The sequence below is a fragment of the Ambystoma mexicanum genome, chromosome 9 (genome assembly GCF_040938575.1).
Source record: "Ambystoma mexicanum isolate Mex_15411 chromosome 9, UKY_AmexF1_1, whole genome shotgun sequence".
Taxonomy (NCBI): domain Eukaryota; kingdom Metazoa; phylum Chordata; class Amphibia; order Caudata; family Ambystomatidae; genus Ambystoma; species Ambystoma mexicanum.
Window position 1 is genome coordinate 610,436,089 of NC_090931.1, and position 23,949 is coordinate 610,460,037.

The window sequence follows — 23,949 nt, forward strand, 5'->3', positions numbered from 1 at the left end:
GTGAAGCCCCGTCTTTAACACAGCTAATCTACACTCATTGCACATCAGTGGGGGCGAGGACTTGTTTTTAACGCTGATAATCCACTCCCTTTTCCCCACCCAATGCTTGCCATGGGAGTGAACATCCGTCTTTAATACTCCTAATCCACACCCAATGCCTATCACCCAGGGTGAAGACCTGTCTTTGCATCTCCACGCCCAATGCCCGTCACTGGAGCGAAACGCAGTCTCTTGCACTCCTTTTCGCCCAACCAATGCTGTCTCTAGGGTGAAAGCCCTATCTCTAACACTCATTTACCCCCACCCGGTGCCATCACTGTCCTTACGCCCTATCCCCACCCCCTACCTGTCACTGGGGGCGAAGAGCTGTGTCTGGTCCCCTCACTTATTCCCAACACTCGTCACTGCAATGCAAGGGGCGATCCTTCTGTGGCTTGCCCCCTGCCCATCGCAAACCAATGTGAAAGCTGATTTTTGAAAAGTGAGAATAAGTTGCACCCCTCTATTTTATCCGCTTGGCTTCTGTGCTTGGCAAAGCATGACACAACACACTCCCACACACACACACTGACCCATTAGGGAAAACCTGCGCACCTTGATAGATAGAGCCATGTTTTAGAATCCAGAGTCAACTTTGGCTCTACCAAGACCCCTCCAATATTTGGTAACCCCTCCTGTTTATAATGGTTGGTCTTGTGACATCAGGTCGACGGATAACCTGGTGCCATGTTGTGCCACAGTGAGCACATATCATCAGTCCCCTGGCCGGGCCATCTACCAATGGTGTCGGGTGGTGGCACCGGAGCGGCATGTAAAAAAGGATTATCGCTATGCCCCCCCAACACTCTTCCAGAAGGCTCAGCACCGACGCCTTAATCCCACAACCACCAAGTCCCCCTGCTGACAATGGCGGCACGCCCCTTCCTGGTTGCAGTGGTGTGTGCCTGCATGGGCAGTGGCGAGTTAACTAGATCACAGTGCATGACGGGAATGATGGAGCTGGGCGGGCTGAAGACAGAGCAACAGTTTTTAGCCACAGTTGATGGCAACACTGATCACAATCGTTAATATGCGTTTTTATGTAAGTTCTGTTTGGGAGTACAAGTCATTAGGGACACCAGGTTTATAATCAACGTTGTTGGCTTAGCAATGCAATGCATTCTGGGAATTGATACCTTGTTCGCTTTATTTGTACCAAGTCAAGTAAAATAACAGCAGAAAGGTGTATAAAGGACAAGAACTGATTGGGAAGCGTGGAGTCATCGATTTCCTTAGCTCTGTTGGGTTCTTTTTGGCGAAGTAGGCATGTTACGTTTGTAAAAACTCGCTCAGCTGTGCCCCGTAGACTGTTAAAGAACAGGCCCTTTATTTCTCTTCATCTCTAAAATGTCCTAGTAAAATTGGATTTGGAGCCTTTTCTGGGTAGGGAAATCGCGCCTCCTCCCAGTCTCCCTCCCACAAAGGATGCCTTTTGCCCAACTTCGATGGGTGCCTGGCTCGTGAATGGTCCTCAATTGTTATCCTCGTTGCTTGGGCGACTGGGGGTACCCCAAGAACGCTGACGAGTAAAAGCGGTCACAGTTTTAAGATGTGATGCAATAGTTTAAGGAAAGAATTTTGAGAAGAATCAATTGGGGACAAGTCAAGAGGAAAACAAAGGGATTTTAGTGGCTGGCGGCCATGAGTCACCCAAGATCCATATATCTGGGACCATTTTAATGACTACCCTTGCAAATTAGAAGGTAATTGATTTTCAGGGATTAAAAAAACAATCCTCGTTCCTGATAAGGGATATTGTCAGATTAAAGCAAATGTGAAAAATTGATTTTTCAAAGTTTGGGACCTGGTTACTTTTAATGTTCTTCCAAGCTAACAATTGACGTGCATCTCTCCACCTCACCTATTCTCCGCACCTGTCGCTGCAAGCCATTGAGCTATGTATGCCCCTCTGCACTTGTGCCTCCGAACCACCTTAATTTATCAGGGTACCTTGCAGAAGTTGATTTATCTCCCCCCTCCACAATATTAGGGTTTCCCCGTGTGGCATAATGCTGCCGATACCACAGCAGTGGTAGAACGCTGGGCCTCGATTCCTGTGTATCCAATACTCCAGGGTCTTTTTTTGTGAGGACAATGATTGCTGCTCAAATGTTTTGACAAGTTGGCCCTATTTAAAGTAGGAGCCAGAAGCCACGTGCGTATCAGGCTTTTGGCGGGGAGTTATGACCCATTGAAACAGCATTAGGAAAGTGCCGCCCTCGTTCTTCCCACCCTGACGCGATCAATGGGAGAGACACATCCATTTCCATACCCTCATTGAGTGGCCATGTACTTACCGAAAAAAAAAATAAGAGCCCAACTCCCAAGCCCAAGCATCCAAAAATAAAGAATATGGATGCCGCCCCTCCCAAAGCAACCGTACATGGGTGTTGGGTCTGAGGACCAGATGAAGGAAGGGGTAGGCCAAGGGAGTTAGGGCCACCCCCCCTACATGAAGTGCAAGAGTAGGGTACAGGGCATAACAGAAATCAGCCCAAAATTAGTATGACATGGTTTTTACAAAAGAATTCAATGGCTCTGCATAGAGCCCTACTTTCTGCAGAGTGTGCTGCTCCTGCACTTCCAGAGCCAGCACTGCTCCCTCAGTGAGAGGAGTCCCTTCCTGTGCCCTAAATTAACCGCCCACATTTGAGTTGACATTTGAGGCTGGAGGTTGTCTCCAGTGATGGCCAATGTCTTGGCAAGACACGCTCTGCATACTGTGCAGGGACCATTTCCAGGAAGCAGCACAGAGAGCATCTGCGGGGTAGGAACTCCTTGCTAAGCGTGAACACCTCTTTCCAGGAAGCCACCTAACATGGCTCGCCCTGATAGAAAAAGTCTTAACTCTGGTCTTTTCAAGCATCCCCTCCTGTGTGGGAAGCTAGCTGGCACTGCAATGCAAGAAAAACAACACAGGAATAGAAAATTAGTGTATACCACTGAACGGGAAAGCAAAGGAAGTCATGCTCAACGACCAGGCATCCTCCACTGCCACTGGGGTGAGTGAGGCCTAAGACAAGATTCAGAGAAATTAAGCTCTCACCGAGGCAGACTCTGTATGGCTGCAGTGTGAAGACCATTGCATTCAAGTGTGTGGAGAAGACGGAAGGACTACAACTCCAACCCCCATACATTCAAAGCTATCGACTCTATTGTGGGCCTGTTCAAAAGGCCACGTTTTTCGCATGTGTGGTTCCGTGGGCTTGGCCCTTGGCCATCATGTTTTCTTTGACATCCCATGTCAGTTTAAGACACTCATGCTGGTCACTCTTCCTAACTTTGGAACCTGACAGGAAGTAGTACATGGTGGCTTTGCTGTCGCCAGTCTGATAGATACCTGGCCTAAGCAAGGCTAAACTCACACTCATGTGACCCAGGATGCCAGGTTTTCAGGAAGGAGTGGGACCCTGGTATCAGCACCACCCATCCATCCTCCTTTAGTGAGGCAAAGTTCTCCCTATGCCCAGACGTTGGTCCTAAATTGGCCTTCTTTAGAGTTCCATACTACCTCTCACTGATGATGGCCAAAGAGGCCATAACATGTCTGGGGTTGTTTGTGCCCTTGGGTAAAAGGGATGCGATCGGCAGTTTCAGCGGAACTATCCCTATTGGGATGGGACAGGCTGGATTTGCATATAGTTTCTCCTGTTCTCTAATGGCAGGGCTGGCTGCAAAGCAATGGTCTGGAGGGTTGTCCAGAGCAATTCCATTGGTTACAATTGATTCAAAACCTTCTATCCATCACTTTTCAGTGTTGCATCCGACAGGAAGGAAATTGTCTTGAGTATGATACTCTTATTAGCGGGTGGTCGATGGGGAAATGGCACCAAGGAGTGTGTAGAAACTCTGGTACTACTAACAAAAGGCTTTTCTGTGGATCCACAATGTGTATCTAAAATGTTTCTCTCACTCTTTTTGTGTTTTTGGAGCATAGACTAACTTTGAAGAGCCCATAGCTCTTCAGGAAATGGATACCAGCAACGGGATCCTACTGCCATTCTACGATGCTGACTCCAACATAGTCTACCTGTGCGGAAAGGTAAAGTCTGCATGTAGGTCATGGAGGAGGTGGACGAGACGCAGCCGCGCCACCGTCTAGTGGTGCTCATGTGGATGGATGGAAGGCAGTCGAGAAAGGGACTCAACTTGAAGGTCTGCGTGCATGCTAGCGAAGAGGAGGTGTCTCAGTGGTTCGTAAGATTTGAGAGAGAGTGGTTAGGCTGTGGATGGCAAATACATGCTGCTTCTTATGGAGTTGGGTTTAAGGCCGTTATTATCAGGGGAGGGGGGTGGTATTCGTGTGTGGAGTGGAGCTGCGTCTGTACGAGCATGGAGGACTCACAGATTAGTGTGTGCTCGAGGGAAGAGTCCACTGTGTGGCGCTGATTAAGGTCAGTTGGTGCATGCAAGTTTGTGGGGTCAATGTGTGGAAGTGAAAGACATCACTGGGCATGCAGGTGGAGAACTTGGCAGATGCATGCAGTGAAGACGTCGTCTCTACGTGGGAGGGAGAGCAGTTAAGATGGACCATGGATGGGGGCAGAGGGGTATGGGGATGTGCAAAAGGAGGAATGGGTAGATTCATTGTGTGAAGCGGAAAGTGGTCACCACACATGAAAAGCTAGTAGTGTACGAAAGGGGACAGGCTGGTGTGTGCGTGCAGCTGTTTTGGCACGCAGAAGGCGAGATTAGTGGCCAGTGTATGGAAGGAGGAGGGTATAGGTTGCTCTGTGAAGAGATACCTCAGGTATAACATAGATGGCAGGCAGGTATGGTATACTTCAGGAGAGACAAGTACTACAGCCCACAGCTGGTGGACTGCACCACACATTAAACGTAGCTCCCCTGCATCATCATCTTCCTCACTAACGAGGCATTCCTTACCTCTAGATAGAACATTTTAAAGATCTGCGTCACCTCTTCTGTACGTAACTCTCCTTCCATCTCTTCCCACACCTTGGGCCAATAAAAAGGCGTTGTGCATACAAATATCCTGTCCTTCTTCTCTTTCAATGATGGAACCAAAGGACCTGCTTACAGGGAACTGTGCAGGTGTCTTGAAGAGCTGGCTGTGGGAAGCACTACAGAGGGTCAGAAGCTCATCAGCCAATGCCCGCTCCAATCACTGGAGCACTCTGGGGTGGTGGCAGATGGACAGGAATATTCTTTCCTTTCCTTTGACCCAAAAGAGCAACTGACCGGGTGGGTCTGGTCTCGTGACCGTGGGCATCGGGAGATCACCCACGGCACGCAGTATGAGGATGTCGCAATTTGGAAGTGACAGCACCTGAGCACTAGGCCCGGGAACACATAAGTGGAGAAGTGAGCAGGTAAGTACACTAGCACATTCAATCATCTCCTATTGCGTTTGCTGGCTGACGCCATTGTGAGATTGCTGAACGCTAACCCAAGTAGGATACGAGTATGGGGAAGTGTGTGCAAGTCTAAGAGGCACAATTCACCCTCTGAAGCCCTTTGCCTAAGCCAAGGTGGGAACCTACGAGGTTGAGAAGCTCACACGTGTCCCGGCATAACCAGAGAAGGGGTGACTGCCCGACTCCATTGGCAGGTCATCAAATGAAGAGGCATAGAACGGCCAAAATAATAACCTTGTCTTCCACCGGTCTCCCAATGTCTAATGCCGCTCTCAAAGTGTTGATGGATTTGGCAATCTCAGTTGAAGAAGAGACTGGCCCAGATTCCAAAGGGAATTACATTTTCAAGGAGGCCACGCTGCTTACATTTCATCACGTTTGGGAGGCAATGGAGTTTTATGAAAGACAAATATAAACCCGGAAGAAGAGCGAGACTTTCCTGAGCCTGTATGCCACCACAGGGGTCATCACAGGTGCTTATCATTAAAGCCATAAGGAAGGCCATTACGTGGGACTGGCAGGACTATGAGAAAATCACCCTGTCAAAGTTATTATTATTATTATGTTATTTATTGAACGCAGACTATGCTTCGAGAAGCAACGGAGCACTTTAAAGAGGTATACACCAATACAGATACATATTGGAGTGCTCTACGGGGGTAACAGCACAGCATATACAGCAGCGGGTAAGATCCAAGGGGCACAGAGGAGGGTTAAAGCTGTACCAGGTGGTGGGGTGGAGAGGGGCGAGCGGCGTCTAGCGAGACAGTTGGCGCCAGGGGCAACGTGATGGCCTATGTATTCAGGTGGAGAGACTCGTTGAAGAGGTGGGTCTTGAGTTATTTTCTTAATTGTAGGAGAGCGGGGTTGAGTCTGATCCTGACAGGGAGGAGGTTCCATACTCTTGGGGCATGGGCAGCGAAGGCTTGTTTTCCGGTCCTTTATTTTTTGCAGTGGCAGATTTCAAGTCTGCACGTGTCCTGGCTTCTGGTGGTGTGCTGTCCTCTGAAGATGCTGAGTTTCTATGCAAGGTAGATGGGTGACTGGAGGGCAACTGCAAGCAAGAGGATGCTGCAAGACTTAAAGGTGATGTGTGCATGCAGTGGGAGCTAGTTATGGTCGATGAGGGCTGGCGTGATGTGGTCGGATCTGTGTAGACTCTTGATAAGGCATGTGGCCAAGTGTAAGATACTTCTCAGAGGCACAAGGGCCAACTATGGCAAGCCTTCGAGAAGTGCATTGCCACATTCAGGTGGGATAGGACCCGTGCTTGAACATTGGATCTAAAGCTGTCCAAAGGGAGTAATGGCTTGACGTTCTGCAGGAGGGAGAGCAGATACCAAGCTGTCTGAGTTTTCTTAGCTATGTGTGTCTTGAAAGAGAGATGTTTGTCTATGTGGAATCCAAGGGGCTTGGTGCAGGAGGTGAGCTTGGGTGTGAAGCCCTCAGAGTTCATGACTGATAGCCAGGTCTGTATGTCTGCCTTTTCGGTGTTGTTGTTGAGGAGTAGGAATTCGGTCTTGGAGGGCTTGAGCTTCAAGTATGCACTGGACATCCATGACTGGATCAGCGTGAGACAGGTTTTGACCCTTTGGACGTCCTTGATGGAGTTGATCTTGAGATATAGCTGTGTGTCAACTGCATAGTGGTGGATGTGGATGTTGTGTGTGGCTAGGAGGGCTCCCAGCGGCTCCATGTAAGGATTGAAGATCACTGGGGAGAGGATAGAAACTTGCGGGACTCCACAGGAGACAGGTAGCATTGGCGATCTAGAGTAGTCCATCTGAACAAACTGCTGGCGGTTGGCAATCTAGGACTTGAACCAGCATAGGTCAAGGTTGCTGATCGACATGCGGCAATGTACGGTGTCAGTAAGCGCCTGGTGGTCTACTGTGTCGAAAGCGGCCGACAGGTCGAGTAGAACCAGGAGGCAGCGGTGGCCATCGTCTAGGATGTTGAGGGAATTGTCGACCACCTGCATGATTGCTGTCTCCGTGTTGCATCTGGGTCTGAACCAGGATTGGCAGGTTTGGAGGAGATTGTCATTGTCGATGTATTGCTGCACTTTTGCGGCTACCGCTTTCTCGATGATATAACCTAGGAAGGGGAGATGGGTGATGGAGTTATAGCTACCTAGGTTGCCGTGATCTAGAGGGGGTTTCTTTAGTAGAGGGAGGATTTGTCCTGTTTTTAAGGTCGATAGGAAGGTGCCTTGAGTTAGCGAGCTATTGATGATCTCCAGGTAGGGAAGGAGATCTTCTGCATGGAGGGTCTTGAGGGTGGATGCTGGGAGGATGACGGCTGTATATGACTTAGCTTTGAGGGCAGCCAAGGTTTCTACTAGGTCCTCTGTCAAAGAATCTCTTGAATGTTGTCCAGCGTGTGGAGAGTTTGCAGAGAGAGACATGAGGTGGGACTATGGATGCAGAGCTGGTGTCTATGTGCTGGTGAATCTTGCTGATTTTGTCGATGAAGAAGGTGTTAATGGCTGTGGATGTTCTGATGGCGTGTGGTATGGCATGGTTCGTGTAGTGGGTTGATGCAGTGCTTAACCGCTTTGAAGAGGGCTTTGTTTTTGTTGTCGGCTTCTGCTATGGTATTCTTTTAGTAGGAGGACTTGGCTTTTTTGATTAGTTGTCGGTGTGTTGCTCAGAGTTCCTTGAGAAGCGCCAGGTTGGATGCAGTCCTGCAGCAGCTACAGGTTTTGTCTTGTTTCCCGATTACTCTTTTGCTGAGGTTGAGTTCTTGTGTGTACCAGGGTGCTGACAGTTTCGGTTTGCAAGCTCAAGGTTTCAGAGGCATGTGTAGGTTGATGGAGGCTGAGAGGGTGGTGTTCAGTGCTTCCAGTAGAGAGTCGCATTTCGGTTGGGAGTGTTTGGTCTATGTAAGGTGGAGGTTGGCAAGGTCATCCATGAGGGCTTCCACCGGGAAGTTCTTGAAGGACCTGAATGTTTGTCTGATGGGTTTCTGCTGGGAGTGCTTGACTGGGGTGGTGTGCAGGATGTTGAAAGTCACAGGTTTGTGGTCAGAAAAGTCAAGCAGGAGAGGAGAGCTGTAGTGGAGGGAATACAGTGTGGTGATGATTAGGTCGAGGGTGTTACCTTTCTCGTGTGTTGGGTCTTTTGTGTGCTATGTGAGGCTGAGGGTGTCGAGAAGGCTGAGGAGAGTTTCCATCATCGGTTGGTGGCCTTGTTGCCTGGGAGGTTGAAGTCACCTAGGAGGATGTTGTTGGTGTGTGCGTGAGGGACATGGTGGTGACCAGCTCAGTGAAGTCTCTGATGAAGGTATTGTTGGGTTTGGGTGGTCTGTAGACGAGATGGAAGGTGACTGTGTCTGTCGGGGAGAGTGGCAACTGGCAGGAGAGGACTTCGAAGGAGTCAATTTAGTTGACATCAAGTCGGGTGCAGGGCCACAAGTTCCTTTGGATGACTGCCAGTCCAGGCCTGCGCTTGTCTTGTTCAACAAGTCTCTGTGTTGGATGCTGTAACCATCGGGGACAAGGATGTCTATGGTGTGAATGGAGGTGAGTGTCAGCCAAATCTCGGTGATGAAGATGGAGTCAAGGTTGTGTGTATTGTGTAGTGATGAGGTTGGCTATGTCTGCTGCATGGGTTATAGTTGAGCGGATGTTGGCGAGCATCAACTTCTGTGTTGTGGACGGTGAGGGGGTCCTGATGGGCTTGGGGCTCATGTGGGTGAGGCTGCTGCATTGCGGAGTCCATGCCTTAGAGGAGGGGTGATGTTGTTGCCATTCCCTGGTGATGGTGGGGATGTCTTGTGGGGATGGAGGGAGAAAATATATGTCGGCACATGCTTACCTGTTGTCTGAGCAGGGGTTTGGGCCCTGGGTCCTCCCGGTCCAAACAGGAATTGCCCTTTTCTTCGTCTGCCCTTCACTTAAGATGCCCAGTTAAGAGCGGAAAGGAAGAGTCAGGGCTAAGAAGGTGGGTAGGGCTTAGGCCACGTATTTAGATCCACTTGCTCCTGCTCACCAACTGCAACGGAAAAGAGGCTCGAGGGCTGCTTCAGTAGGGAGTATGGGTGACAAAACAGGAAGGCACCAACAGTTTAAAGTAGTTGACAGGTGGGCAGGGCTTAGGCCACTTGACCTAGATCCATTGCACCTGCCCACCAACTGCAAGTTAATTTCAAAATGAAATCTAGTGCGGCATAGGGAACCAGTCCTCTTGGAGCATATGGTGGTAGACTTGATGGTCCCAATTTGATGGGGAAGCACTCTACCCCTACAGAGGATACGACATCCAGGCACCCAAATAACCAGAGGCTGGACCCTGCCCTAAGAAAGACCGATGTTGTGCTGGATCAAACCTGGCTTTAAACTCAGGGATATACCAAGTATGCACTTCACTGGGCATTCTTAATGGCCTGTAGAAAATGTATCTTATGATGGGGAGGGAACAGGACCAAGGTACTGCTTCATATTGATCAGGAAACACAGCTCATGTCAGGCACTGCGATGGATATGATCTCTGCAGCCGTTTTAGAAGGTCACCAGAACAACTATATTAAAGTTTAGAAGGCTGTCTAGAGTCCAAAACAACCTGATTCATGATGATCCTTCTTGCTGACAGGTTCTTCTGATCTAACCTTGGCAACATTGTCAAGAAATCTCACAATGACTGAACACACTTCCAGCCCCTTCAAAGTAAATTGCAGGACAAGAGGCAGGTGCAGAAGCAGACAAATGTGCCATTTAGGAAAACCGAAGGGTTCCCACATGCTTATAATCGACCATGGTTCAGAGGGTTGTGATCTACAGCAGCAACAACTAAACCTTTGTCTTCCTGATTATTGGAAAGCCATGCAAACAAGTGCCATTCTGGTGGAAATGTGCCTTTGAGCCTTTCTAAACAATTGGAGGAAGATCCCAACCGATCCCTGACCAGCAAAGGTGGTTTCACAAGGGCATACCATAGAATTCCACATTACCTTCCCAGACGACCACAGTGTGGAGGCTGATTCTGAAGGACCAGAACAAACAAATGGCACCAAAGGCCATGGTACACAATCTGAGTCAGAAGAGTGAAAGGAAGAGTAGACAATGGCTCCTAATTCCTAGCATTTTTGGTCCGCTAAATGTTGGAGGGGCTTTCCTCTCCTGCGACGAGGTCTATTCCTTTCCTCCTTGGTACTCCAAGAAGCATAAAATCAGGTGACTATAGCCTCATCCCCAGAAGTATCTTTGGTCTGTCGTATGGGATATGCATCTGCAATATGTTGTGCTACCTTTTGGACTAAACATAGCTGAAAAGACTTTAACCAAGCTTTGCTTCAGTAATGGCAATTCTACACAACGAGAAGATCAGGATAACCCCTACCTGGGTGACTGACTAATCCTGGGACCCTCTCAGGAGGAAACGGCCAGTCAGACACTTAGAGTCAGTGAAGCAGTTCCTCAGCTGGGATTTCTAATCGACTCCAAGAAGTCACAATTGAACCCAGTCCGAGTCTGTATTTCATTGGAGCTACTCTAGCGACAAAAGAAGGAAAAGTGTTCCTCTCGCAGAAAAGGGTGGAGAAATAACTGAGGCTAAAGCTATCCCAGCTTCTACCACACAACCAGGACTCAGAAAAACACTGGCTCGGAGTACAGGGCAATAGGGCAGCCACTAGCTCCTTGGTTCCATGGGCACAGTACCACATAAAGCACCGGTTCTATGTCATTATTTCGATTTTTGTAGGTCGCCTTACCAAAAGTCTGATTATTTTCAGCTGACTTTAGGCGGCCAACAAGAATCAAAATAATGAAATTGTGTCACACCCACCGCCGCCCCCTCTTCCCGGATTCACTCGTGTGCGGGCAGGGGCTGACAGTTCGATTTAGAAAGACCGCTCAGTGGAGTCACAGAGTGGTCTTTCTAAATCTTTTTTTTGTTTTTGCTTTTCCGAAAAAGGTCTTTTGACCTAATACCAAAGCATCTAGTCCACCATGTTCTGAAACACTGGAATCCAGCAACCAAATCATATAGCAAGATAATACCAATGACAGAGGAGGTGAGAAAGCCCTCCAATAGTAGCCGTTCCACGATCACTTGACGGAGTGTCCAGCATAGCCGAAGCTAGTGGCGACAGATGCCAGTCATCTGTGAAGATGAGCTACTATGGATCGGCTTTCAGCTCAAACGAGATGACCCAGCCAGAAGACGTTGCAGTCTTTGAACGGGAGGACGTGATCAGCTATCCGCCAAGATGTGATAGATTTTGATACATATTTGGAGAACAATGAAGTGATTATTCTGACAGACAACATGGAGCCAGCGCACATAAAAATCGCACAATGGGAACAATACTACATTCCTTGTCTCTAATTGCAGAGAAGATGATTACCGGAGCAGGAAGCAATCTCCTATCCATATCAGCAAGTCACATGCAAGAATCACTGAACCTGTCGGGGAAAGCAGACCCTTCCCTTCTTCCCTATAAGCCTGTCATCAGGACATCTCAGCTGCATGCAAGATATTTTGAGTGCAGAAGATAGATATTTTTGCAACCAAAGAAAATGCCCAACTTAGTTGGTTCTGCAGCAGGAACCCAACCCGTTGTCTTGTGGATCCGATGCATTGACCTTGATGTGATGCAATGTCCTCTATCATATGCAATGCCCATTCCCATGAATCTAATGATGTTCAGGAAGCTCATGAAGGAAGGTGCAGATTCGATAATGGTGGTCCACCAGTGGCCTAGGAGGACTTGGTGCCCGATCCTGCTTGTGAAGATAGTGATGTAAGAAATGCTACTCCCTATGGACTTTTCCCCGATCATAATCCCTGAGATGTCCAGTCTGAGGTTGTCTTCTTGCAAGCTGTGAGCCTGGAAGTTGAGAAGAATTGGCTGGAAAACGTGGTGGGGCTAAAGACTTACAGCCACATTACTGTCCTGCTCTAAAGATTGTTTATTTCCAGCTGGAAGGGTTTTTGGAAGGGTTTGACTGTAGTACACCAAAGATTTAGTGGTCCTTATTTTGGTCTGGAGGTACTGAAGGCTCTGACCCCTGAGATCCTGGAGGGATTTGTCCTGACAAATACATTCAAAAGGAAAATTGTTCTGTAAGAGGATCTTCCCTAATTTTGGATCCATTCACAAGACCCACCTTGTGAAACTTTGGATTCCATAGACATTGAGTGGCTTTTTTTCAAAACCCTTTTTTTCTGGTTACCATAGCTCCATAAGAAGATTAGGTGACCAAGGACTTTGGTGCAGGTGCCCTACTTGCAGACCAACTATAGAGACCTGATACAGGATTCCTACCCAAGATATGTTCCACCTTTAACTTAGAACATGATGTCCTGTTTCCAGCTGTGCATGTCCGGATCAAACCAGGATAGGAAACTGACACCACTAAATGTCACTCAGGCGGTACTCCTACATATTGAGTGCACTGAATTTTTCAGGTTTTATGGAAACGTATTTGTCGCATTCGTAGGCAACAGGAAAGGTGTCAAGCCGGCAGTTCCAGTGCTTAGTCAATGGATAAAATAGGTATAATGAAGACCTACAAAGTAGTGAACTATCCACACCTGTCCATGATTAAGGGTAGGTCGACAGGACATGTTGCTGTCTCTTGGGCGGGGATGCTAGGTGTTATCATGAGGGTTATCCACTGAGTGACCACATGGAACTGTCCATCAACGTGCATCAAGCAATATAAAGTCCAGCTCCCAGGTCTGCAGGACTTGAATGTGGACATTTCAGTTCTAGGATTTCTAGAATCATTTTAGATTCACACTAATAAAGGTGTGGCAAGTGATTCTGTTGCAGTGTGGTTTGTTTGTTTCTGTGCCTAGCACTGGTCTGAGAAGAATCTGTGGTAGGTCCTCATTAGTGTGGAATGTAAGGGGGGATTGGAGCTGATGGTAATTCCTAGATTACTTGGGGGTAATCACCTTTACTTCAGCTCCCATCCGCCAACACCTTACTCACATCAATCCCATCTTCCCACCCAAGGGGCTTCCGCAGATGGGCTAATCTGAGATGTGAGCAGATGATGGTAAATTTGATGTCTCTTTATTGGCCTAGAGTGTGGGAGGGGCTGGAAGGAGATGCACGTACTCAGGAGGGGTGTCCGGTCAAAGTTTCGACTCAAAAGGGTCGAATGACAAAAGGGTCGAGTCAATTCGACCGAAAACAAAAGGAACACATTTTTTTTTAAATGTATATTTTTTTATGTTGCTTTGGTATAGGTAAAAGAAGGTGTTTTTACACCAAAAACATGGGTTTGGGGGGGACCCTTCCAAAAAAAATAAAAAATAAAATTCGACCCTTTTTCTTTCGGTCGAATTGACTCGACCCTTTTGTCATTCGACCCTTTTTAGTCGAAACTTTGACCTATAACTCTCAAGAGGAGGCAAAAATATCAAAGTTCTACCTAGAGGTAAAGAGAATTCTGCATTAGTGAGTAAGGCGATGAGGGAAAGGTGCTAACATAATGGCAATTACCTATAGGAATATATATATATATATATATATATATATATTAGACCACTACAAAGAGATGATAATACGAATGGGACACAGTGAAGCCCACAGACCTGCAATGTCCTCTCTAGAATCATAATGAGTGAGTGGCACCAATGGTGCTCGTCATTGACAAACATTGACATGCATGTCTGAGCAGCTTTCAAAGTTTGGCCAACCATCTCCTACACTGGCAGATGCAACCCTTTTCTCTGCATGCATAGTAATGGTGTGTCTCCTCCCTTTTGCAGGGCGACAGCAGCATCCGGTACTTCGAGATCACGGATGAGGCTCCTTACGTCCACTACCTGAGCACGTACAGTAGTAAGGAGCCCCAGAGAGGGATGGGGTTCATGCCCAAGCGTGGTCTGGATGTCAGCAAATGTGAGATTGCAAGGTCAGCCAACACAGACCCACAAACCCCTTTGGAGCCTAAAAGTTCTCAGCAAGATCAGTGGGAGACTGGAAAATAAGTGCTTGGGGGGAATGGTCAACAGTGAATATGGTGCTGCTTTGTGGCCATCATTTAGGGGTCTCTATCCTGACCATTGTAGTTTTCCTTTAACTAACCAATGGACTCTGCCTGTATGCCCCTGATTCTTTTGGACAGCTGGATTTGGGGATCATATGTGCCTCTTTGCACCAACTACGTCAAGTAAAAAGCAGCAAGGAAGTGTTGGCCATGCAATGTGTGCAGTAGCTGATGGAAGGGTGGTCATTCAGAAGTCACGAGAGGTTGCCATTGCAGCCGTACTGCCCTCCACGCCTTACCCCCAACCACATATTTCCCCAATTGTCCCTGTAACATCTTTCAAGTTATTATTTTGTTCCACTTATATTAAGTGTTTCTGCTTCCCATGGTTTCAGCAGGGTCAAAGGCTGATTGTTGTGACTACTTTTAAAGTCAACAGGGCCAAAGGCCATGAGCCTCATGTATGTTATGGAGATTTCCCCAGGTGGGCCAAAGGGCAGCTGATGTCGCTTGCACTGCCCAGGGAATTTGGGCCAAATGCCACATTGAGGGAGGGCTTATAATTGAGTTAAAATTATATATACACTGAGCGTATGAAATAAAAGGCCTACAACAAGAGAAACCAGCAACAGTCACTGAAGTGGAAAATCAACAAGAGGCAGGGTGTAGGGTCATCTTGACATATAGCACAGAATATAAAAAATAACATTTTGCGACCCAACCTATGTGTCACTCTGCTGATCATACCAAATCTTTCCCACAGGTTCTTCAAACTGCACGAGAGAAAGTGTGAGCCCATTGCAATGACGGTGCCGCGGAAGGTGAGCTATCTGTGCTGGACGGGCAAGGGAAGTTGTAACCACAAATGAGACACACCACCATATTGTATTCATTCTTTTACATTATTAAAGTTTTATTTTTCAATATAAGGAGCAATACACAGCCATATCAACATTATTCATCAAAGACAATTACAGGTATAGCACTAGATTGGGCATAAAGGTGTCATGTGCCCTTCCGATCATAGAGGATTTACACCCTAACTGTATTTGGTCAGAAAGGAAGACGATGTCTACTGATATATTGACTCTCTCCCTATATCCTCTGAAATATTTATCTCTCAATTAAGATTGTCAACAACAATTCTCCCACTCATCCCTCTATGATGGGTGGGGATATGGACTTCCGTAACCTCAATATTCCTTTCTTGGTAAACATTTTAGCCTTGAAAACCAAAGTCTTTTATGCATTGGGCAGATCTTTCAACATTGCATCATGTCCTAAAATCAATGTCTTAAATATGAATTCCAAATCAGAGTGAAGCACTGCGTTCATCATCTCACACACGTCTTCCCAGAATGTTTTGACCTTGGTGCATTCCCCAGCACATGTTGGGTGGGTGGTTCCACGCCTGTAACCATGGCCGAGAAGGTATCAGAGTCTGTCAAGCCCCTCTGGAAGATTTTAGCAGGTATCCAATATACTCTGGTCAGGATCCTGATTGAGGTACCTGACTACCCAATTTATGGAGATCTTGTGGACAATATTGCAATATCCGCTACACATGGTGAGATCTGTGGGTTCCTCCAATGCCCTCTCCCACTCTCTTAGTTTAGACCTTCAGATAATGCCCCCTCCATCTTCAACACTTGTGATATTTTGAGGATGGTAATAGGACTAAGTACCAGTTGGCATCTGATCGTTTGTACCTATAGTGATTTCATAGGCTGAGCGGCTGAGCACAGCGATCCATTGTCCCAAAGGGGAATATACTCCATCAATTGACAGTGGGACATTGTCCTAGATGTATGTGTCTCATTAGGTCCCTGCTGTCTGTGGGAGAATGAGGAAGAATCGGAGCCAGACCCTTTCCTTCACCCTTGGATGTCCTCTTACATGATATGAGCTTCAAGCAAGGCTCTCTTCCTAGTGCATTTGTAACTTTGTGGGCTCCAACCACACGAGTGGGGAGGAATCCAAAATTAGACAAGATACAGTGATGGTCTCAGATGAAAAATTAATTTCTAGGAAACCTGTGCTAAACCCCACCTTACCCACTTGACTACATTGTATAAGCCTAGTCTCATCGCATGATGTCACTGTGCCTCATTTTCTTTATCTGATCATTAGTTGAGCTTTGAGAGGTGTTTCACTGTACATCGCAATGACTAAATATTATTTTCTGTGTATTTCCCGCAGTCCGATCTGTTCCAGGACGACCTGTATCCAGATACCCCAGGGCCCGAGCCAGCTCTGGAGGCTGAGGAGTGGATGGCAGGAAAGGATGCAGACCCTATTCTGGTCTCCCTGCGGGATGGCTACGTTCCCATTAAGAACAGGGAGCTCAAAGTTACCAAGAACATCCTGGACAACAAACCTCCATCAGCACCACGCCGCAGCTACTCATCTAGTGATACCAACTTCAACGTACGTTTTTCATTTCGAACTCTCCAACTTCTCTGCTTCTGTATCTTAGGTTGAAAAGTAGACAGTGCTATTTCAGCAGACGCCATTTTGTAGACTTCTGTAACGAGGTTCTGAGCTGCTGACATATGGGTACATTTTCAACACGTATTCTCTATTCAGTCTAAAACCACCTCTTTGCAGCCCAACAAAATGCCACTTTTACTAGACATTTTTTCTAATTTTCACTTTGTATCTTGTACACACCTTCAATTGCATTTTGCTTTGATTCTTTACGTAATGGTGGTAATTGGCAAAAATGTGCATTTAAAAGTTTAAATGATATTATGATAGCAAAACCAAACCTAGATGTTAGGAAGATTCCGCTCTGCCCATGTGTTCTAGGAAGGAGAGTACTCAGCCAACAGCTAAGGTTGACCCCTCCCCCGTCCCCACGACTCTTCTAGTGGTAGACGCGTCACAGCAGACATGCAGGGTGGTTAATGGTACAGTAACCACTTTATTATCCACAACAATGGAATGTCTACAAATTATATTTCTCACCACAGAGTTGTACGTGGTTTGCTGTGCAGAGAAAGTGAAATGTAGTATTACAGGTTAAAATGGACAGTAGAGCGCCTCACTTCATGACCCTGGTATCATAGGGTCATCTGGGGAAACTGTAGCCTCCATGCCCAAGGCTCACCACGTTAGGGTTAGAATAGTCCTCAAAGTCAGGTTAATTCCAAAGGGAATAACTTCTCACATAGGACTCAATGCAGTAGTGCAAAGAAAATAGGCAGGTGCTCCAGGCTGAAGGAGAGCAACCTGTGTCAAAACACCTGGACATATTTTTGGAGGTCAAAGGTCACTCCTGTCAAAGATGGTGTCTGTTTAACAAAAGAACATTTTTCAGTGATCTTCAAAGGATGTTATTACAGAAGCTTAACCATAACTCTATTTAATGGTACTTAAAGTTTTAACAGTGAATTTATTTTCATTGTAATGATCTACTGTAGCAACACGTGTCAATGCTTAGCAATCACTGTTTCCAGAGCATGGCCTTCAGTCACATGGCAGACATAGTGAAAAACACTGTACTGCCAACTGCCAGCTGTGCTTGGTGTATGCCATTCATGCATGACTCAGATGCAGTACAAAAATGAACAGTGCCCACTTGGAATGGCTTGTATGCATGGAGCATAGGTGCATGCACTTGGCACAGTCAACATAACAAATAATGATGGCTGGGAATGCCTTGCGGTCAAGACCAGGCAAAAGGCACAGTGAACATAGCAAGATTACCTACTTGGCACAAGTTACAACCATGTCCGTCAGGCAAGGCTAGTATTATGTTCACCGTGCCCAGGGCACTGGACACAGCAATGGTGCCTGTTGGTCTTAGCCTAAGGCTATGCCAGGGAGACTGTGTCAAGGACATGCTCTTCCACCATACACAAGGAACTGTGTTAGTGTTGTCACATAGGACATATGGGATCAGGAGGAAAGCAAAAAACACATACAGTTGGTCTATTTGGGGATTACTCAAAAGTGAGGGCCCACTAAAGTGAAACTAGGGAACTCCCACAAAGAGAATCATAACAGTAATCAGGATAATTTTCTGGGGTCCATTGGCTCGCCCGCCACATGTGGGTTTACAGACCTTCCTGCCTCTGGAGCCAATGTCCAAGTATTTAGAGCCCTGCGGTGGTTGCCTTGCCTAACTAGACTCTGGTGATATTGGTTCACTGGGTTCCTGAGCGCTCTTCCTTTGAATGAGCCAGATGCAGACTTGGAAGGGTCCTGCACCCATCAGCTAACTCTTGCACCCAATCTTGTGGCTCGGTGAGCCGTTGGTTGTAGTCAGCATGGAGAGCTAGATTGAGGTCCCTAGGGTGAGTTGAGGGAACCATAGACATCGCCTTGCTAAACTGTTTATAATCTCCATGACACAGTCTTGTACCTCCTTCCACTCTTCCTGCCTAGAGCGGATTGGGCCCACCCGAACCTACCTGTTCTGGCTGGCTTGCCCTTGGGCCATGCCCTGAAGGCAGGAAAGGTGCTTTCTAGGTATTGCTTATAGTTATTTCCAGTTGACATTCTGCCTTGGGCGTGGTCATCAGCCATGCCGTGGGCACTGTGTGAATATAAACAGTGGCCACTGCGCATGACCGGTGGCTTTGCACAATGGGGACTTCATTCCCATTGCATTTCCTCTGGATCTTCTCTACTTTCGTCCCACCTCCTCAGTGCCACTTTGTTCCCCTGCTTTCATTGCTACTGTCTCACTCCCAGCCCTCGATGTTGCCATTCTTTCTCACTTTGGGGTTCTATATCTTCGTACTAGAGCTGCCTTTCTGATCTTTCCACTCTCTCCAGTATTAGGACTTTCTCTGTTGTCCCAACTTCCCCATTCAACTTCTTCCTTGCCATAACCTGCTCCTTCCCATTCTTTACTTCACAAATGATCACCTCAGTGCCATCCACCATCTCCAGCTGTGCACATTCACCTCCTGATGTTAATGCCTCCTTTATCACTTTCACCACCCTTTCACTCTCCCCTTCCGATGTTACCACCTCCTAACCCCATTCGCCACCTCCTTGATTTTACCAGCTCCTTCAACTCTTCGCCACCACCTCCTGATAATATCAACTTCTTCAGTTTTTCACCAGCTTCTCTTGATGTTATCACTACCTGATGCTATCATCGCCTTCAACTCCTTGCTATTAACCTGATGTTTCTACCTCCTCTTGCTCTTCACTATGGTCACTCCTCCAGTACTCCTGTCTCCGTTTCTTCCACCACTCTCCAGTTTCCGGCCTGTTCCAATCCACAAGCCCTGAACAGGAATTCCGGTTTATAATGGGCAGTAACCACTCTGATTGTGCACCTGTTCCCTTTAATATCTGCACCAATGTAGTTGAGGCAGGGCTGAGATGTGATTAAACCGCCCGGTTGTCATCATGTGAGCTCACAGGGGTTGGTCCAAGGCTATATGAAGCTAGTCTCCATCTCAGATCTCAGAATAGGTCTGGAAATGCGGCTGATCCCCTGCTGACCCCTTTCCATCTATTTGGTGCTGTCTGCTGGAAGCTGGGCCCTTCTGTTTCTCCAGAAAGTGAATCCAAAGTCGGAGAAACCCTTGGAAAGCCAGAGGAGTTGTTTGATGTGGATACAACTCATTCCGTGCAAGGAAACAGTAACACTGTATCTGCGGCAGGCATTACAGGGACTGGGGAGCAATGATGGTCAGCGCATGTAAGTTCAGTGTCATGACCTAGGCTCTGTCAAGGCTACTGGAAAGAAACCCTGTGAGGGATACTACTATGGACTAACAACCGGGGAGTAGGACGCTTACTTCTTAGTCTGCTACTGGCGGACAGATGCATTAGGGAGATAAGGGAGAGGCCTGACCCCATGACGTATCTGGTCAAGTCAATGTGACTAGCCCCTGCCCTTAGATTCTCCCCATTCTGCAACGGAGCCCAAGATCCACTGGTTCAGGGAAGTACTATGTCCCCTGAGTCACAGGTCCTGTGACCCACAAAGCAAGTTTGGGGACTTTGTCACAGTATGAAAAGCACATGCTTTGCATAGCCTACGGACATTGCCCTGGGGCATGGCGCACATACCAATTATGTCACTATGATACTGTGCCTGGATCATGGCCTTCACCTATGCTCACTGCATGGAGTACATACTAACACTGCCTGCTGGGAATGGCATATGGCCATGCCCAATGGACACTGTGCCTATGGCATGGCTATGCTCCACGATTAGTGAAAATACCAGGATTGCCCACTGAACCTGACTGATGCCCATGCCTATTGGGTGCTTCTGGTATTGTGGTGTCCCTGCCAGGGATGCAATGGGCAGAGAACACAGAGAAAGTAATTGTAACAAGATGTATTAAGGGATTTACACAGTGTGGGACAGGTGAACAAATAATAATTGAATAAGCTTCAGTCCAAAAGTAATGACAGTTTCTCCTATGTCTCCCTTCCTAGGACGGATCTTGTAGTACAGTCTTTTGGTAAAGTTTCTGGGTCTCCACACCAAGTTCTTGTTTACTTTTGGGGCTACCCCTACCTGGACGATTGGCTGATCAGGGCTCATTCTCCCAAACAGGCCCTGGAACATATCAGCATTACCTGCCACTCCGTCCACAGGCTGTACTTCTCCTTCAGTTACAAAAAGGCCCACATGATACATCTCAAACACTCCAATTCGTCAGAGAAGTCCTGGATGCATCCTCAGGAAAAGCCTTGCCACCCGAGTTTATGGCTCAACACATTAACCAGATGGTCACCAAATTCTAGAGTGCCCCGGGTCTTCAGGCCTTTGACTTTTTGATGTTACTCGGCCTCATGGCATCCTGCATTTTCCTGATGCCAGAGGCTCACCTGAGGATAAAACCCCTCCAATGGGCTCGTAGGACAGAGTGGTTTCAATTCTCGGGCAAGATATCAGACCTACTTCAGGTTCCGAGTAGTGTTGCACAGGAATGTAAATGCTGAGCAGATGGTCTTGTGCTAGCCGTCTCTGGTCTTGGGGTGGAGTACAAGGATTGTTTTAGTTCATGTGCCAGTGCATTCATGCAGTCATCATAAACTGTCTACAGGGATTTCTTGCACAGTTCTTTCTCTGCACGCTTCCCCTTCTCTGCACAGTGGAACTCTATGCTTGGTGATCCACTGTACGTTGAGCGTGCGGTTGCAGTGTTGGAACCTCCATTATGATTCATATCATACTTTTTGGGAAGATTCCCTATTGGTCGCTGTACGTTAGCTCTGTTCTTATTTCTGTAAGTATAGTTGCAGGATGTATTCCTAGGATTGCTTTTATGACACAAATTGTAGAAAATATAAGTCCCATACCACCTCAGTCAAGTGTATGCACAACCGAGGAAATACAGCGAGTTCAGTTGCACCAACCTGACCCATTGCAAGATCTATATACCGTCCTTTCATCGCCGGGTATTATAATATTTGCCTTTCTAACGATTACACAATAATGAAGAGAGTCATTAACATTTTTTTGTGGGGGTTGGGAAAGGGCACATAAGGGTTTGGGTGGTCGGGAATAGTTAAACATAGGTGGGGGAGGGAGAGTTAGGGGGAACCCCCTCAAAAAAATCAAAAAAATCAAAAGATGACCCTTTTCGTTATTATTTACTCGTTAGAAAGGCAGACGTTATAACACCCGGCGATGAACAAACGTAGAAATGCAAGTTCTAGGTGTTCAAGTCCGTAAGAGGAGCAGCACCAAAGCAATAGTTACATATTAAATGCAGGTTTGATATTTTCAGCAAAAGGCGGTCTCACTGCTGCTTTCAGTTAAGTTTTGGTTGCATTTCTTTTTTGAGTGGTACTCAGCTCAACGTTGATGCATGAAATGAAATGATGCAAGAGATGTTGGGTGTAGAGTGGACCAATCTGGAATAATATTATAAAAGTGAGAAGCCGTCAAGCTTTAGCTCGACTCTCTCAGTGGGACCAGTACCCTTCTACACGGAGCGCCCGAGCCCTCACAACACTCGGTTTATGTTTCGGAACAGTAAGGTTGTAGCCCGTTACAGGCAGTGATGTTGTGCAATAAGAGGTCCAACTAAGTAACGCATCATTCTTGTTTTGTTTCCGACTACTAGCAGCGGTTGTCCTTGGAGGACTTGGTGGAGGAAATGCGAATGCTGCAGGTGACGGTGCGGGTCCAGGGGAAACGTATCACAGAACTGGAGAACAAGCTTTCCAAACTCACCAACGGCACAGACTAGAAGAACAAACCGCCCTACCATCCCTACCCATCCAAAAATGCACTATAGAAACACAACCATGAACCCGAACCATCCAAGGCGACCCCTGCTAAAGCACAACACAGTGATGGGGTAGAGGCTCATGTGATTCTGAGGAGCATTGCCTTAGCCTCACATCATGTAAGCGAACCAAAAAAAAAGCAACCCTATCAATTGTTACAGTTCACGGATGGACTTCAGAGGTTCGCTCGGGTTTGCGAGTGCCATAAGCGTTTTTCCTTTCTTCCATTGCATTGGATTTGCTGCTTAGTGCGTCTTTGCACCTGGATGGGCTACGTGCAGATTTGGGAAGCCTCTTGTCACGATGTTTGGATTTGATTGAGCTTACCCCTGTTGCACCCAAATTCCTCAGGTGTGCTCTTGAGTGGTGGTGGAAGGAACGCGAGAATCGTCTTCAAATGCCTCCCGTACATCGAGAAGAGAGGACGTCCTCGACCCACTCACTAGTTAACAATGAACTGACCCTGCACTGTTTTCTTTTACTAATGCGATTATCGGACATCGGCTTGAGGCCCTAGGGGTGGGTATGACATGCCTGTTGCTTCTATACTTGGTTAATACTAAAAATTGATTCACGATGAACTACGCATCCCACAGCCCTTGCGATGCATCAGCTGGGACACAACGGAGGCGCAAAATCATGCTCTGAGCTGGAAGGCATTGCCCCATCACACCCTGTTAATGTCTCCCAGATGTAAAACCCTCTGAGACTGCTGTGGAAAAGGTTGAGATATTTATTACAGAATTCCCTTTTAAGAAGGGAAGATCATTTTTAATTTCAATAAAAGACAGAAACTGTCCTTGTCTGAGTGGCCCCGCATTTAGCACCATTGAGACCTTCTAACTATTGTGCTGATGTCCTGTTGACTTGTGAGTTTATACAAAGGGGACACATATTGCATGCTTGCTTCGGGTGAATTACCTTGCCCTCCTGTAATGACTCCCACCATGAAGTCTCTTGTAAGCAAATCCATCAATGCAAGGACAGACCACATGTTCAAATGCCCTTGTATATCAGAGCAACAATGTCTAAGAATACCATGAACCTGCATTCAACTGGTCAAATCATTCGGTGTGGGTGAAAAGACGCGGTGAGCATATCTAACCTTTGGGTGATGCAACACGCATGGTAGCCGCACTTTCCATCTCTATCACAGACTAGACATATTCCAATGAGGGTGGGATATTTGGCCCTGTGATTGTGCATGCATCACAACCATGAGTGCAAGATATTCAAACAAAAACAGGAAGTCACACCTCTAGAGGGGTTGCCTGAGAATGACGTCACAGTAGAACACATTACACACATTTGCATGTATCTCTGGAGGATAGCTCAGGGGCAACACGCTCGCCTTGGAAGCAAGATGAC

At 47.1% G+C, this 23,949-nt stretch overlaps 1 protein-coding gene across 5 annotated transcripts in view; it reads left to right on the plus strand.

The window, feature by feature from the left end:
• The window catches only part of CORO6 (coronin 6), a 251,563-nt gene extending 228,183 nt beyond the window's left edge, over window positions 1-23,380 (plus strand). For 3 of the 5 annotated variants that reach the window (XM_069615259.1, XM_069615260.1, XM_069615258.1), the window contains exons 7-11: window positions 3,977-4,081; window positions 14,144-14,289; window positions 15,128-15,185; window positions 16,564-16,791; window positions 22,416-23,380. In XM_069615259.1, coding sequence (XP_069471360.1) covers window positions 3,977-4,081; window positions 14,144-14,289; window positions 15,128-15,185; window positions 16,564-16,791; window positions 22,416-22,541 — 663 coding nt within the window. In that variant the 3' untranslated portion in view covers window positions 22,542-23,380. The remainder of the gene's footprint in view (window positions 1-3,976; window positions 4,082-14,143; window positions 14,290-15,127; window positions 15,186-16,563; window positions 16,792-22,415) is intronic. The other 2 variants (XM_069615262.1, XM_069615261.1) reach the window with 1 other exon arrangement.
• The last annotated feature ends 569 nt before the right edge of the window (window positions 23,381-23,949 follow it).